Source organism: Cyprinodon variegatus, unplaced genomic scaffold, assembly GCF_000732505.1.
Source record: "Cyprinodon variegatus isolate N-32 unplaced genomic scaffold, C_variegatus-1.0 Scaffold141, whole genome shotgun sequence".
In the NCBI taxonomy this organism is placed as follows: Eukaryota; Metazoa; Chordata; class Actinopteri; order Cyprinodontiformes; family Cyprinodontidae; genus Cyprinodon; species Cyprinodon variegatus.
The window spans coordinates 1,028,074-1,044,287 of NW_015150594.1; the positions used below are offsets into that span (position 1 = coordinate 1,028,074).

Here is a 16,214-nt window from a genome sequence, read left to right on the forward strand (position 1 = left end):
GTTCTCAGCTCATACAAGCTAATTGTGTCCGAACCGGACAGATAATTGCTGCTTTTTGCTGCGTTGATCTTGTTACTTCTCCTCCACCACATGGTGCCTGCACCATCTTTTTCATTAGTCAACGATGTTGGGTGGCGACAGCGGGCCGCTGTCACAGCAAATCCCATAATGCTTTGCTAGGAGAGCTCTCCGCACAAAGCTTTCCAGGATATATCTGGCTCTTCATTTCTTTTCATACACTTCTTAGACACTTCTTCTCTCACGACCATCGGCCATTTTCAAAGAACCACGGTAAAAAAACTAAGCTTCACTGACTGAAATCGTAGCTCACCACACATATAAGACTAAAAGTTCACATACACAGAAAACGACAGCTAATGGGGACGTAGGACACGTAGGAAAGCCTTATATAAACATATCACCAGAATGATTGACAATTAGGAGGACCACTAATTTAGATGATCCACTCGGGAATAAAAGATTGACCTCTATACCTTCATGTTCCTGAAATTTTATGTGAAGTTCATGCCGATTGCCTCAATAGGAATATGTTTACTAAGAAAAGAAGAATATATTTACCTTATCCAGCTTTTAACAATGAAAGGCTTCTATGTAAAAATACAAAAAATAATGCCTTTAAAATAATGCAACGTTAGTTTAAAGGTTCATGGCATTCATATAACTTGGAAAAAAAGTTTTTGTGATGTCTTTAACTCCTCCTAGAAAACCCCTTTAAATTTAACGACTGAGATGTGTCTCTATTCGAAATAAAGACTCCACTGGTAACATTTCACTAGAAAAATCTGAACCATCAATTTATAGAATATTTTCTCCACACTAGTCTAATTTATGGTACTTTGCCCTCCAATCAGAGAGTCTCTACTTTTGCACTATATTCCAATAAGAGAAAGTTACGTTCGGGGAGGAGTTTATCACCATAATCATTTAGAAAGGCCTTTTTCGCCCTCTACTCCTTCTAAAAGCTCCTGCTATTTACTGGTCGATATCTATCGTCTGCAATGGAACTGTGTTCCTTTACCCCAGAGAATGGGAAACTGTTAATGACATATTAAGTGCTTTAAAAAGAGACATCATTAAAAAAAAAAGAAAAAAGGAGACATCATCTTTCATACCATTCCCTTGCATATGCTCATCTTCCTGTAAGTGGGATGTACCATGGGAGTCGCATCTGTCTCATCTTTCAAAGAACTGTATTCCCACAGCCACAATTACAGGGTAAAGTTAGAGCACAAAAAGGAGGAATTGGGATGCAGAGAGAGACGCAGATAAGAATAAAAGGAAATTGGAAAATGTGGAATAAGAAAGGGAAATCCATGTAAAGGGGTGTTTGATGTCTACTGAGTTTATCAGAAATACTTGGTGGTGAGGAGTATTCATGAAAAGAAATAAGAAACCTGAAAGACACAAGAGTAACCAAACAGAGGAATCAGTTATTTTCTCTGCCAGAAACATTTTTTTAAGTTTTCTTTTCTAATGCTATTAGCACACACAGTAGGGCTGTGCCAAGAAAAATAATCATTTTGATAGTATTATTCATTTATCTACCGGTACATGCCATCAAAAAGCTATTGGCCACTGTCTTTCCCTTTAAAACACTCATTTAATGAGAAACTTCAGATTATTGAAACATATCGAATCCACACTAAGACCATTTGAATGTGTGGATTGTTAAACTTTGAATAACCAGACCATTATTTAGCACTACTCATCTAAGTTTTTGAGGATCACTCCTCAAAAAAGCAGTCACATTCGGAGTTTTTTAGTATGTTTGTGATTTTAAATTAAAAATAAAATGACTCAGGTAAGTCTGTGTGTTTTGGAATGTTTTTTCCTTGAGCCAGACAATATTTCTCTGCTTAGAATAAAATACTTTAGTGATCATTTTAAAGCATTTTATGCTTTTTTGCATTTATATTGTTAATATAGTATTTTAAAGATGTTGAATCAAACAGATATATAAATATATGATGTGAAAAAGTTTCTGGCCTCTTACAGATAACTTCTGTTTTTTAATTACACCCTAAATGAATAATAAAAATGCCCAATGAAAATATCACAAGTAAATGTATTTTAAGATGCTATTTTCAAATTATAACTTTTTTTTATTTAATGGGAAAAGACGTTCAGACCAACTAAAACCTTTACAGAAAAAGCAGCTGCCCATATAGGCCCTTTGTAGGGCACTCAGTGAATTTCTTTGAAAACCAAAATTTCAAACCAATAGTGTTAATGGAATCCAGAACAAGACCTTATTACCTTTTTAATATTCAAAAAATATGGGTATTTTGATGGGAAAATTTAATTTCAACGTATTAACAAGAAACGCCAACTTGCCCTAATATATTAAGAAAAATAAAAAAAAGTCCTTATAAAAGAAATTCATAAAAAAACACACTGAGAGTGAAAAAAAACACATTTTCTTTGGAACAACATAACCTTAGAGGCATTAATGCTGATACTGGCACTTTCATTTTTTTTATTTTATAAAACTAAATCTAATTGTTAATGAGGCTTTTTAACTTTTTAAGTTTACTTTTTGACTTTTCCATTAGGGTTTTACCTTTTTTTCTTGACTTGTTAAGTTTTTTTTCCAACTTGATTTACAGTAGGAAATATATCATTAAATGGCTCATCTAATTGGTCAAATGCCAACATAAGATGTACAGCCATGTAGCAGTGTCTTTGCTAATTGGATGGATATAGATGTTCTGCTTCTAGACCTCACTGAGGGACAGGTTTGTCCGGTGATCAAAAACGGTAAATTGCCCAATAAAGGGTTTAAAAAACACCATGAAACTTTTATTACCTGAGATAAATTAAATGATGCTTATGTAAATTGAGAGGGTCAGATCTGTTGCTAAAAGTGCCATGTGATCGAGAGTGTCATGGTAAGGCACTCCCCTTAAACAAAAGAAGCTCAAAACTATTTACTTCCAGAATTGTACTGATAGAAAATCTTGTACTCTTTTATCTTCTCCTTATCTGTGACTAGGTCACCGGGCAGCAATCTCAGCAGGGATGCCCTGACTTCCCTTTTCCTAGACATCTCTTCCATCTCCTCTTTGGAAGCAAGAGCCGTAAGGGCCAGCAAACAGACATAGTCCTTACGGTTTTTCTTGGGCCATCCCCTGGGCTTTGTCCTGGTGGGAAGTGCCTAGAAAACCTCCCTAAATACAACAAGACTGCATCAATGACTTGTCCTGTAGTTCTCCATAGAAACCAGAACAGCATTTAAATAACAGCAGATGTTAGTTACCTCAGATAAGGTTAGTGTATCAAGTATAATAAATTAACAATAGCAAAATGGATTTAAAAAAAAAGGTCACTGATGGGAAACAAAAATATAAAAAAACATAAAATACTGACTCACATTTGTCAAAGCACTTGATGAGTCCCTGGATGGAGCGCCATGTGAAGAATAATGTGGATTTTTTTTGGGAAGCAGTGCGTCTTATTAAATCTGGTTTAAAACAAACACAGCTTTTCAGAAATAGAACATTATACTAACAGCCAAACAATTGTGGCCACTGTGATGGTTTGGGCCTGTTTTTCGATGGAACACCAGAGTTATGCAGCTGAACATTCGTACAAAACAAAACAGCAATTCACATCTGCATGAATAGAAGCAAATAAAAGGAAGGTTATAAATGTCATGCTTATAGCTTCTCCTAATAAAGTACAAGAGTTTTAGAAGCTTTTTAATAAGCGCTTTGGGAGATGGGGACTTTTTTTGGAGTTGTGTGTCATTATTAAACTGCTACAGTGTAATTTAATAAAATAACACAGAGTTGGTGAATAGCTCCCTTTTATTTTCTATCTTGTGGTTTTATTGCTTTTATTTATCCACCATCCAATGTAAGTAACAAAAAAAGCAATAAAATTTAGGGGGGAAAAACTGCTGCCTTTGTAGCTAATGCTTTTCTTGGCTCCTGTGGTCTTCAGGTTGGGAGGGGATGATCGGTCCATGGATCATTTTCTTGCACAATCTGGTTGCGAGGTCCACTGCTTTGATCCCAGCCTGGAGCAGCCTCACCTGCAGAAAGCTGAAATTTGGTTCCATCGGATATCTCTAGATTGGAGGGACCCCAGCCCAGCTATTGTCCCTAAAAGACAAGTGAACAACAAAAAACTTGCCACCATCTTGGATGATTTTGGACACAGAGATGTAAGTGGTAAAGTAACACTGTTTGCATCTAGTCATGTTATTGTTTCAACATAATTTATGTACGGCACGTGGGCACATATTAGTTCATGTGCGCCTCAGCATATATCCCCCTATCGTGAGTCATCCCTGCTGGATGTCTGTCCTAAAGTCCAAATTAATATCTCTTCATTGAAAATATAATGTTCCTCCAGCACCTGATCTTGCTTAATGTCATCTCTTAAAATGCCCACAGGGCTGCTTCCCCAGCTCATCAGATAAAGATCTGCATACATATTCATTTATACACAACCCAGACCCACTAAGAGATACAAGCTGGGGGAGTAGCTGCCTAGTGGTTACAGATGAGGGTAATGGTGTCCTGTAGAGGCTGTTTAAAACTTCACACTGATAAAAAAAAAGAAATAATACTAAAATAAAAAAAAAAAACTTACACTGTCAGATTGTTTTCAGATGCTGCCACAGCATCTGAATAGATTTCCAGACTTTGACTTCACAGCTCCAAAGCCTTCCTTTTGCTTTTTTTTTAACCTTTCAGAGGTAGATCTGTAGTTGTGCTTTGGATCATTGCCCCTTTATCATAACACAAATGGTCTGTGGTTTAAGCTAATCAAATACTGTCTGAACAATGTTCTTTAAGAATTACCGTCAAATGTGGCAAGTTGTCATATCCTAAAGCAGCAAAGCAATCCTATATTATTATAAGACCACCACCATGCATGATGTTTCTTTCTTTTTAAATGGTACGTCACTACAGCTATAGCAGGATACTTACCTTTAAAAAGGTTCCCCTTCTGTTCATCAGTCCACATAATATTTCCCCAAAAGTTTTAGAGAGCATCGATCAACCCTTTGTGTTTTTTTGCAAGCACTTTTCTTTGTTTGTGTGTGTACTATATAGTACACACACACACACACACACCCAATATAGCTCTGGGAATATACATCCTAGAGTTAAATGATAGCCCAACAGATATGCTTTCACAAGCAAACCATAATGGTCATAGAAGTCTGCTTACACACCCCTATGAGGTAGACTATAACACCTCTTCCCTCAATAAAAGTTCATCCCAGTGCTGCATGTCCAGAGCCCATAATATCATTAATGACCACTCACACCCCCCACCATGGACAATTCTCAATACTGCACCATATCCTTTTTCTTCCACACTGTTTACATCTGATCACTGTTGCACTTTCAGATATGGAAATGTCATGAGAGCTGTACAGAACGAAATTTCGTCTTGTGGACACTTTGTATACAAAATGACAATGAAAGTTGTCTAAGTCCAACTCTGCACTTATAGAGCCATCAGAGTCCCTGTAGACACAGGCACCTATCATCTGCGGAGAGCATAAGAAGGGAGGGGAGACAGGCTCTCATACTTGGGCTCTCATAAGATGTTCCAGTAGATGGGGGGAGGCAAACACTCAACCTGACAAGTAGACAAAGACAAATTCACATTCTAACTTTCTGTTGAACAATGAGCTCTTAACTGAGGCAGGTAAGGCCTGTAGTGAGTTAGATGTTGTTCTGGGTCTTTTTCTTACCTCTTGGATGAGTTTTGGATGTGCTCTCTAACTAAATTGGTAGGCTGGCATTTTCTGGGAAACTTCATCACTTTTCCATGTTTTCTCTGTTTGTGAACAATAGCTCTCACCATAGCTTACTGAAGTCCCAAAGCCTTAGAAATACAAAGCATTGTCCAGATCTAAAGATGCCAAAAACCTAATTACCATTAATACTTTTTTTTTTTTTTTTTTAGATTTGAGGATTAGGTGTAGCTTTTTAACCCATTTAACAAAGGACCCTTCTGCTCGTTCTGGTAGCTCGGACTGGATTGTCTAAGTTGAGCAGGATGCTGGTCACTTTTGAGTATCCACAAAATCCATCTTGAATATAAAGGTAATTGTTTGCTAGGTTTGACCCATTTAACATGGATGAGCTTGACGTAACATCTGTTGAACAGCACTGGAACCTCCGACCAGAAGTGCCTTCAGGGAAAATAAGATACAGGCTTACAGTTGCATCACTGCTGAACTACTGAGGTATAACTTTGCTTATCAGACAATGATTTAGTCAAAATAAAAGGGTCAAATAAAAAGCCTCTTTTAAAGATATTTTTTTCTGGAAAAATTTACAAAATGTCTCTTTAAGACTGCTTGGTAAATACATTGCATATTGCATGTTCCTTTGAACCCGCACCTGTTTTTGTAATACCAACAGGCTTAAAGCTAAAAGATCAGAAAGCGACTCTTTGCTAGACAGCAAATCTGCTCCCTATCAAATTTCACCTCAAGTTTTTATTACTTTTCTGTAATTTCCCAGCTGATTGAGATTTTACAGTTTGTAAAAGGCACAAATATAACAATTTTGTGGTTTGTAAAACATGGATTGGTACACTGCACTGTTTTATAACAGACAGCACTCACCTGATTTAAATGCAGAGCCATGCACGCATCCTCATAATAGGGTTTTAATGTGAGTACTCAGTGTGCCAGCAGAGCAAGAAAAGGCACGAGCAAGATTGCTCCCTCTCAAAAGGTTCTGCCAAGTCTCTCAGACATGAAACAGAGTCACTCAGAAAGGTTAAAGCATGCTCTTGTGCTTTATTTCTGATGTGCAATGGGTAAAAAAAACTGCACAGGTGACTCATTTGCAGAGCCCTGGTGACCAACCGAGACAAGAGACTCACAACAAAAGCAAATGTTAGTTGTTAGATGCCAAACAATGACAGTTGACTCTGATAGTAAGCCAACAACATAGTGATATAAAGACTGCACAACCACCCACCAGACTTGAGGTAAGCAACTGAGCTTCTTCTGCTTCCCAGTTTATAAAGACCTTAATGGGGCAACAGTAGAGTCAGATGTAGGAGTTTGCCCTCTAAACGCAGGGTGTCCTTGGGCAAGACACTTCACCTGCATTGTCTAGTGAGTCAGAGGGCCTGGTGGCGCCAGTGTACGGCAGACTCGCTTCTGTCAGTGAGCCCCATTGAGCCCCAGGGCAGCTGTGGGTCCTTCTCCTATTTTCTAACTAAACAGTGTACCTTTCAGAAATCATAATCTTTTTCACACCATTTTATGTTAAAATAAGCACAATTTTAAATATTTCTGTGGAGTTTAAAAGACTACCAATAGTTTGCAATAATGAAGTAAAAGGAAAATGAGACAAAGTTTTCAGAATATAGAAAAAATAGAAAACAAGTGTAATGTGCATTTACTTTCATATGAAACCGAGAGCGGTCGCGTCCCTCTGATACTTTTTACTGGTGGTTTTCTCGACAAAACGAGTTCATTTTCTCATTATCTAAAGATAACGAAAGCTGTTTTTTTCTCGTGATAACGAGATGATTGGTGTGTGCTAAAACTGATTACATCTCAATACCAGAACAGCAGGAGAAATATAACTCATGGCAGCCTATGTATAGTTCTGTAAATAATCTATACTATGCGACGTTGTTGGTTTGATGATTTGCTTCCATTTCTGATTCATAAGCAATTAGACCTACACCTCCAGAGACGTAGCAGGTGTTTTCTGAACAGCCCCGTTGTTATGCCTGTAACAGGTATAAGATGCATTAACATCCAAAATGAGTGCAGATTATAGGGTGTCATTAAAACAAACTGTCAGATTTGTTAATACTGTTTTCCATGCAATTCAATCATCCACCACAACCTGGCAATGAGTGAAAAGAAAAATGAAACTAAAAAAACTGATTATTTGTGCACACGCGGCACCGCGACTACACAACTAAAGGCACCGCAGGCATGGATGGACTGGGAATCCAGGGTTGTTGGCCAGCCTTCTTCACTACTGATACAGATTTATCATCTCATTATCTCAAAAAATCAATAACTGTTTTCTTGTGATAATGAGATAATTATCTTGATATCTCGAGAAAACAATTAGTGGTTTAACCGTGCAAATGAGATAGTTATGTCGTTATCTCGAGAAGACAAAAGAAAAAGATAAATTTGAGTAAGACCGCTCTGTGCTTCTGTACATTCAGGCCCAAATAGCCAATGTTTGTAGGGATAGCTTTCATCATGGTTAAAGCTGCATTCCCCACCATGATGCTGCCACCAAAATCTAGGTTTCAGTTTTCTACCCAACAGAGATAAATATGATGTCTTTATCAAGTTCAAGGACTGTTCTGAACTTTAAAAAAGTTGCAAGAAAGGCTAAAGTATTGAGATAATTTTTAAATGGATATAATAAAGTTTGCCTCTTAAACTGCAACATTAAACAAAATCTAACATTTTTTGAAGTAAACCTATGAGAAACAGCATCTTAAATACTATATTGAGATTTGCCCACATTTCTTCCATGGTACATCTTTAATCTTTATATTGATTTTAATAAGAGGAGCTTAGAAAGGTTAAAAAAAGGCCAACTTCAGTATCTTACTAAAACTCAAATGAAATTCAAGGTTCTAAAGACACAGGCTTTGAGAGTGCACAAGTCTATTTACATAAATATGACCTCAGGGTGCTTTTAACATTCAGTTTAGGAAGCAATACCTCCCCATTCCACCCTAGCAGGCCCTGTCAAGTTGAGCCGCAGCTCTATCCATCATCACCACTGCTGAAGCAGCAGCGAGACCAGGCTTCACTTCCTCCTTTACATCCTTTAATAGCTTTTGAATTCAATAACGTGTTGCATCTTAGTGTTATCATTAAGCTACCATAGAACTCATTTATTATCTGGGTATGAAAGAAATTCTTCTCTTTTTAATCTCAGTCACTGTGTTCTAGGTGGATGTACTAAAAGCAGACATGGAGAGTGCGGAGTGGAAGATTCTGGAGAACCTGGTCCTGGAGGGCGTCCTGGAATCTGTGGGTCAGTTGTTGCTGGAGCTTCACCTGCACTGGGCGGGCTTTGAGGTAGCCGGCGATGACCCATCTGTGGTGCGATACTGGTACAGCCTGCTGAAGGAGCTCGAACGCGCCAGTTTTCGCCTGTTTCACGTCCACAACAACCCCAACACTCCTCTTCTATTTTTACACAAGAACATAATGAATGCCACCAGCTCCTACACCTTGAGCTGGGTGAACACAAGGTGGAAGCCTTCAGGCTCAGCACATAAACATGATGAATAGCTGCTATTGTGACTTTATCTCAGGTCTATGATGACCTTCCACATTGATGAGGTAATTACTTCCAGAGAGTCTTTCTCTTTCTAGCTGTTATATTGTCGTTAGCAGGTCAGGTTGATTCAGACACTGTTGAAGCCTGGCCCACAGCCAGTTGGTGCATCTTTATAAAAAGCTATGGCCAACAGGCCAAAAAGGCTGCACAGATGACGAAAACACGCACTGTTGCAAGAAGCAAGTAAATAAAAGAACCTGCCTCATTGGGAGCAAGTGCACACTAAAAAAAGAGGTTTTTAGTTTTTTGTTATAACAATGTAGCTAAGTTTACCTTATATACAAGAGGATTGACAAAAAATACTGGTTCAATTTTGGTGTTTTTCTTTACCATCCAATGCTGGAGAAATAATCCTCTATAAACAATAATGGTTATCCAAACCCATCCAAAAATCTTGAGCATTGCAAGGCAAATCAACGCATACTAGAGCCAGTACTAGAGTTGAAGGGGATTGATGGGGGATGGCATCCCCCTTCTTCCATACCATCCCCTGTGACATTTTATTAATGAATGTGTAAAATGTCTACAACATTGACAGTAATGGCAATAATATTGCCCTTTTAAGATTTGGAGGGCTGTGGGCTTATGAGTAGCCTGAGCAGAATAAATCAAATCAAAGAAGTGGCCTACCATGACTATGAAGCTGATCCCAGTGAGAAATTGTTCCTCTGCATTTGTCCTTAACTATGTAGGGGCAGTGATAGCCATGCCAGTCCAGGGACTGACTGCAGTTCTACTGTAAGGTGCCTCGGTCAAGGTCAATGACCGGCATACCCAGTAGTCTATTTATAAAAAAAAAAAAAGAAGGGGGATGGTGGAATTTCCTTTATTTTGTAAGCATACACAACCTAATTAATTTAGACTATTAACCTGAAGCGATATGCATGGTATGGTTGTTACATGTCAGGTATGCCGGTCATTGACCTTGACCAAGGCACCTTACAGTAGATCTGCAGTCAGTAATAAAATGGCACATGGGATGGTCATTTAAAAGGGGATGATTTTTAAAACGTTTTTAAGAAGGGGGATGCCATCCCCCTCAACTCGATTAATGGGTGTACCTAACATGTAGCAACCATACCATGCATATTGCTATAGGTTAATAGACTATATTAATTAGATTATGTATGCTTTCAAAAAAGAAAATTACACCATCATTTTTCCTTTTTTTACAACTAGACGACTAACTAGAGCTATAGGGTTTCAAGGCCGACAGATTTCATGGGTAAACTAATATCGATATCCAAATATTTCAAAATAGAAGGTGGAGATGGCCTCTTTAATAAATACATGGGCCTGAAATTATCTCTGTCAGTGTCTGAGGTGATCTGAGTAATATGACAGGAGTAATCAGTGCTCCTTAAAACAGCCAAACAGCTGTCGGTCACTAAACTCATCACCATAAAAAAAAAGACGTCTACATGACTTTATCACTCGTTATCAACTCATGAGATAATTGGTATTTATCAATATTTATTTCCATTCTGAAATCAGTAAATTAATATATATGCTTTGAAACATGTCTTTACACCTGGGTTACTCTATTAAAATTTAAGTTGTTTAAGTGTATAAGCATTCTCCATTAGCCAACATTCCTAACACCTGTTCCCATTTCCTTCACAACTGCTTAAATTCTTCATGGCAAAGATTAAGCTATGTGTCAGAAACCATCCTCGGAGATTTTGCTGAGTATGATAGCAGCACACAAATCTTGCTGAGTGGTTGGCTACGCATCTCTGATAAAAAATGTCCCACTGCATCCCAGTTTTTTTTACACCCACATAAGGGATAGAAGACTAGAATTCCTAAGAGAGTAGTTAGAACTAAAGCTACTAAAAACAGTTTATTACATATTAATTTTGCATATGGTCCATTTTAAACTCGTTTTACGTTTTGATCAATATTGCTACTTATTGCATTCAAGTATACAAGGGTAAACAGTGACCACCTTCTGTTATGTGCTGCAAAAAAGCAAGATTCTCTACTAAACTGAGATCCTGAGAATCTGGAGGTCACAGGGCACCTAAAACTCATTCTTAAATTATTCCTGCTATCTGGCACGGTGTATTACTTCTTACTCCCAACTGGTAATGTTTAAATAAAGCATAAAGGGTAGATGGACCAAAAAAAATACTTATGTAATTGGTACCTAATCAAAGCAAGATCTAGATCAATGGTATCTTAGTGCTTAAACCAGCTTGCCTTCCTCCTACAGCTCCATTTCCCATTTCTTGAGTGGGCTTTGCTTCATAATCCTCTTCACTGTGATTATCCTGGTTTGTATGACATTTTCTCTACACATATTTTCCCCGCCTCCGCTTTTCCATTAATATGCTTGGATACAGGATTCTAAACAAGCTTCCTTAACAAGACAGATATCCATCAAACAAGCAGGTACTGCAGTGAAGACAAAGTGTTAATTTACCTCAACTTCCAGTAAGCATAAAGGTTTTTGTGCATAAATATGCAGGTTTAAAAAAAAGCCAATTATTGGGCTCCATTTCAGAATATTGTTTTCAAACTATAAGCACTAACACTGCTGTTGAATGAAGCTAAAATGAAATGTTGGAGGCCAGCTGGGCACAGCAAACTCACTATTAGTGTCACACCATTTCCTGACGTTGTGTTTAATGATGGTTAACAATTTCTTCCTTTTCACGAGAAGACAATCTTTCTAAAAGGGGAAATGCACAAGATATTTATTTTACCAAATAATGGAAAGATAAAAAACAAAAACAACTTTGGAACAAGAGCAAAAAAAAAAAAGCAGAGTTACAGTGGATTACTAAAAATTAAACAACTAAATGCATTTGAAAAGCATCTAATATTTTGCCACAGACAAAACGGGTACATATTTTGAGCTTTATACCAAGATACAAAAATACACTTCCACAATAAGACTGGATGCCAGTCTTTTGCCTTTGACTCAAAACAATTCAATAACATCCATGAAGCATTGGATCCTGCACATATTTGTCTAGAGGCAACCAGAGTTAGTCCCAGAGTTTGATCTGTCCATCCCAGCCACAGGTGATGACCTTTGAGGTTTCATGTGGATGCCACAGTGCACTGATGCAAACTTTGTCGTGAGCCTTGATTCTGTGGTAGAGCTTGGTGGTCTTCCAGTCCCAGATGTTCAGCTTTCCATCTGCATCCCCTGACACTACATAGCTGTGGGAAGAAATTAGATAACTCAATATTACAGTTATGTTACCTATAACCTACACTCATGTCTACATTTTTAAACAAGCTTTAATAAAACCTTTATATTAACACCTGCTTTATTTAATTATTTTATTTATAGTATTTAAATTAAGGTGACTTTTGAAACTTTTTCCTCTATACAGGAAAAAGCTAACAGACTATTGCTGCTAAATTAATCAGGCTTTGTGCTCCAGTAGGCTCCTTAACTAACAAGCTGCTAATTGTAATGGTACAACCATAATTAACATTATAGATGGTGATCCTTAAATGTCGACAGCACGTTTAAATTGAAATTAGCTATCAAACCTCTTTTATGTTTTTTCTTCTGTGCCTTCTTTTAGCCAGCTAAAAGGCAGTGGGCAGCAGCAGATAATAGGCGGAGCTTAAACTATGCTTTTTACAGCAACTCTCTTTGGCATCTTAAAAGCACTTTGAATGAAAACGTTCAGCACTTAGAAGACTTCACATTCTTAACACTTAGAACAAACCAAAGCCTACTTCATTGCTATAATTGTTTTTTTTTATTTTTAAGCTTAACCCTTTAAAGCCCGATCCAAGAATAAAACAAAACAGAAAATTACTTTTTTTTGGTTTGAAGTCCTTATTTGGCCTTTTAACAAAATATGTAAAAAGAAAAAACGGAAATAAATTTTTGATATTAATAATTTATTAATCTGCGATAAGTCAAGATTATTTTTTGTGTAGTCTTCTGCCCTCTGTTATCAGGTATATCTGATTGTGTACAATAGGATTTTGAGCAAAGTTTTTACCATTAAATTATGCAAAAGGTGTCAGACGCAAAACATTTCAGAAACCGAATGTATCAAATATGATACATTTGGTTTTACAGGGTTAAGAATCTTTGATAAGATGCCCGTTTTATGTTAGGATTCTATGGGGATCGATCAAAAAGTATCTTACCTCATGTCTGGGGAGAAGTCTACTTGGCAGGCGTAGCCTGCAACCATGTGACCTTTGAAAATCTTCTTTTTGTTCAGTCTGAAGCGATTCTGGGCTCCAAAGATGAGGATCTGGTTGTCCATGGACTGACAGGCCAACCATTTACCTACAATTAAAAACCGGTTAAGTATTTGTAAACAACAAGCTGAACTCTATCCCAAGCACAGAAAAGCGTTTATTATCAAGAGAAGTGACACTAAATAAACACAGTTTGTACACAACTTTTTAATTGCCAGTTATTTCACTAGCAGGTCTCATTTGCATTTCTCTGTACAGGGAGAGGTTTAACAAGCAGTCCCTGAGATCTTAGGTGGTGCGTTTTCATGCTGTTGCCACAGTCAGGCGGCGAACCTGTGGTGTAAATTAACAGTAGAAACTTGGCTCAAAGGAAAGACTTAAAGTAAAGAGGACAGTCCTCTACGAAGGGCATGAACTCATCTTCTCCTTTCAATAAATAAATGAGATTAAAGCAATTTTAGAAAAATGAGACAGGCTTCCTCATCATTAGGTGTTTAATTATAATCTATTTCGCACAGTTTCAACTCTTCACATGGCGACAGTTTCAAGTCACCACACAGCAAAGGGAAGCAGTAAATCACTTTCAAAGCATCACACAACTCAATGCACTTGTTAACAGGAACATGATTATTAATGAGGTGTGAAAGCAAGATATCCAGTTAGTGTGTATGTGTGTCTAACATCTCCTCCCCTAGAAAAAAATGCAGTAAAAAGCCCAGATAGGTCTACTTTAAAAGGAAGAGGTTTTACCATTTCACAAACACTTGTTGTGAAATGAGGAGACGTAGAGGGCGCAGCAAAACAAGAGACCGAGGATGTGTCGCAGAGGGGGGCTTGGTGTCATTTAGGCGTAAAGGAAAACAGAGTGGTTTCTCACTGAGAACACGTTCATCATTCACACTCTGAGGAAAATCAAATTATGTCATGACAAATACAAACGTTGACAAAAAAGAGGGAAGAGTGCAAAAAAAAAAGAGGTTGTTTAAGCAGAAAAAAAAAGCTGAGTAAGGCAAGACTTGATGATGATGGGCTGCAACACAAATCTCTTAACAGAAGTAAAGTGGAAGGTTTACTTCTATTAATGTTCCTTATAAAACTCATCTATCTGAAGCCATTTCTTTTACCACACAAAGCTGTGCAAACAATAATAAAAAGAAAAGATATGCTTTATAGATCGTTGAGTGAAACTTCTGAATAATAACCCTAGATGCCCTTGTCAGACATCTCCATCTATCCATAATAAGCATCTGACACCGTCAATATTCAGAACAACTGAGACAGCGCCAGCAGCAAGCCTGCACAACATAAATCATAATGCTAATTTCCAACATGCCTGGGCTCAATAGATCAGCCCATAAGGAATAGATTGACATTTGAAAAGACGCACTCCTTCACTTCCTTGGCAGGTTTTAACGGGAACATCAATTTCAAGCTCACATCTGTATGTTAATTACGAAGCTTTACCAGGGAAACTGTTTGCTTATTTCTGCAAATAGCAAAGCAGCAGCAGGTATGCGTCTACAATAAAATAAGATAAATCAAAAAACAACCCTGTCATCAGTTTGAAAGGTTTGTAATTTAGATGCTTTAGTTGGACGAGTGATTTATGATTTCATGTCTAACAATAGGTTTAAATGAGTAATTCAGTTGAAGTCATTTGGCATGAATTATTACAGTTTTGAGTGGTATGGAGGTGCTCAGCCTGTCGTTTTGCTGAGCTGTAATGGAAGCCCTGGTCACTTCATGTTATCTGCATCGTTGACTCTGGTATTGTATCTCTCATCCTCCTCTTGACAATACCCCCTCTCTTTTTTTTATTTTAATGAAACTAAGCAATTTAATCTTAATTAGTTTAAAGAAGGTTTCTCACATTAACTGTGCCCTAAATGTGCATCTCTCATGACTGCATAGGGCTTGGCTTGGTCATCAGCGGATGCATTGCATAAACAAACTAATAACTTAGAGTCCCTAATGTCTCCTCCGTTCTTTCTCTGCGTTTATATCAAGCTGGTCTCTAAGAGTATTAATCCTAAACACATCCTGCCAAATGTTTACATTGAACTATTTGCCTCCTACTGTGATGGGCGACAACTGGAGTTCATTGAAAGCAGGGTTTTAAACCCTACAGATGAAAACTTAATAAGAAGGAATAAGAAAGTATGTGATTAAAAAAATGAAGTTTTTTAAAGAACATTACAGTTTAAATTGTAGGAGCTACAGAAATCCCTAAGCTTATTACTACATGGATATAATGTAACTCATTTGTTACAACTAACTTATTTGTTACAGTTATATTCAAAGGCAGAATTGGAGTTTAGTGGAAAGGATTTCTAAGCGCAGCCGAGGGTCAGCCAATAAACACTTTAAATCACTTTGTGTGCAATCTGTATTTGCTGAATTGCACCTTTTTAATGGATTTCCTATAAACCCCCATACTATCCAAAAAATGTCTCAACCTTTAAATCACACTAAACATAAACTAAACACCAGTAAACCACTTAGTTTAATCTAGGAAATTAAAGAAACTCCTTCACTAGTTTTGCTCTCAAACGTCTGCTTTTTGATGCAAATAACATCAAACATCAAACTTGTTGCAGAAGCATGAGAGTTCATACACACAACTAGGGCTGCAACTAACGATTATTTTAAAAATCAATGAATCGGCCGATTATTTTTTCGATTAATCAATGAATCGGC

The 16,214-nt window shown here is 37.4% G+C and overlaps 2 protein-coding genes across 2 annotated transcripts in view; one reads left to right on the forward strand and one right to left on the reverse strand.

Annotated features, from left to right (window-relative positions):
- The window catches only part of mettl24 (methyltransferase like 24), a 49,360-nt gene extending 39,230 nt beyond the window's left edge, over nt 1–10,130 (forward strand). The window contains exons 4-5 of the mRNA XM_015376767.1: nt 3,964–4,186; nt 8,942–10,130. Of these exons, the coding sequence (XP_015232253.1) occupies nt 3,964–4,186; nt 8,942–9,286 (568 nt within the window). The 3' untranslated portion in view covers nt 9,287–10,130. The remainder of the gene's footprint in view (nt 1–3,963; nt 4,187–8,941) is intronic.
- Nucleotides 10,131–11,673: 1,543 nt separating this feature from the next.
- The window catches only part of cdc40 (cell division cycle 40), a 21,295-nt gene continuing 16,754 nt past the window's right edge, over nt 11,674–16,214 (reverse strand). The window contains exons 14-15 of the mRNA XM_015376783.1: nt 13,461–13,605; nt 11,674–12,506 (exon numbers count right to left, since the gene is read on the reverse strand). Of these exons, the coding sequence (XP_015232269.1) occupies nt 12,329–12,506; nt 13,461–13,605 (323 nt within the window). The 3' untranslated portion in view covers nt 11,674–12,328. The remainder of the gene's footprint in view (nt 12,507–13,460; nt 13,606–16,214) is intronic.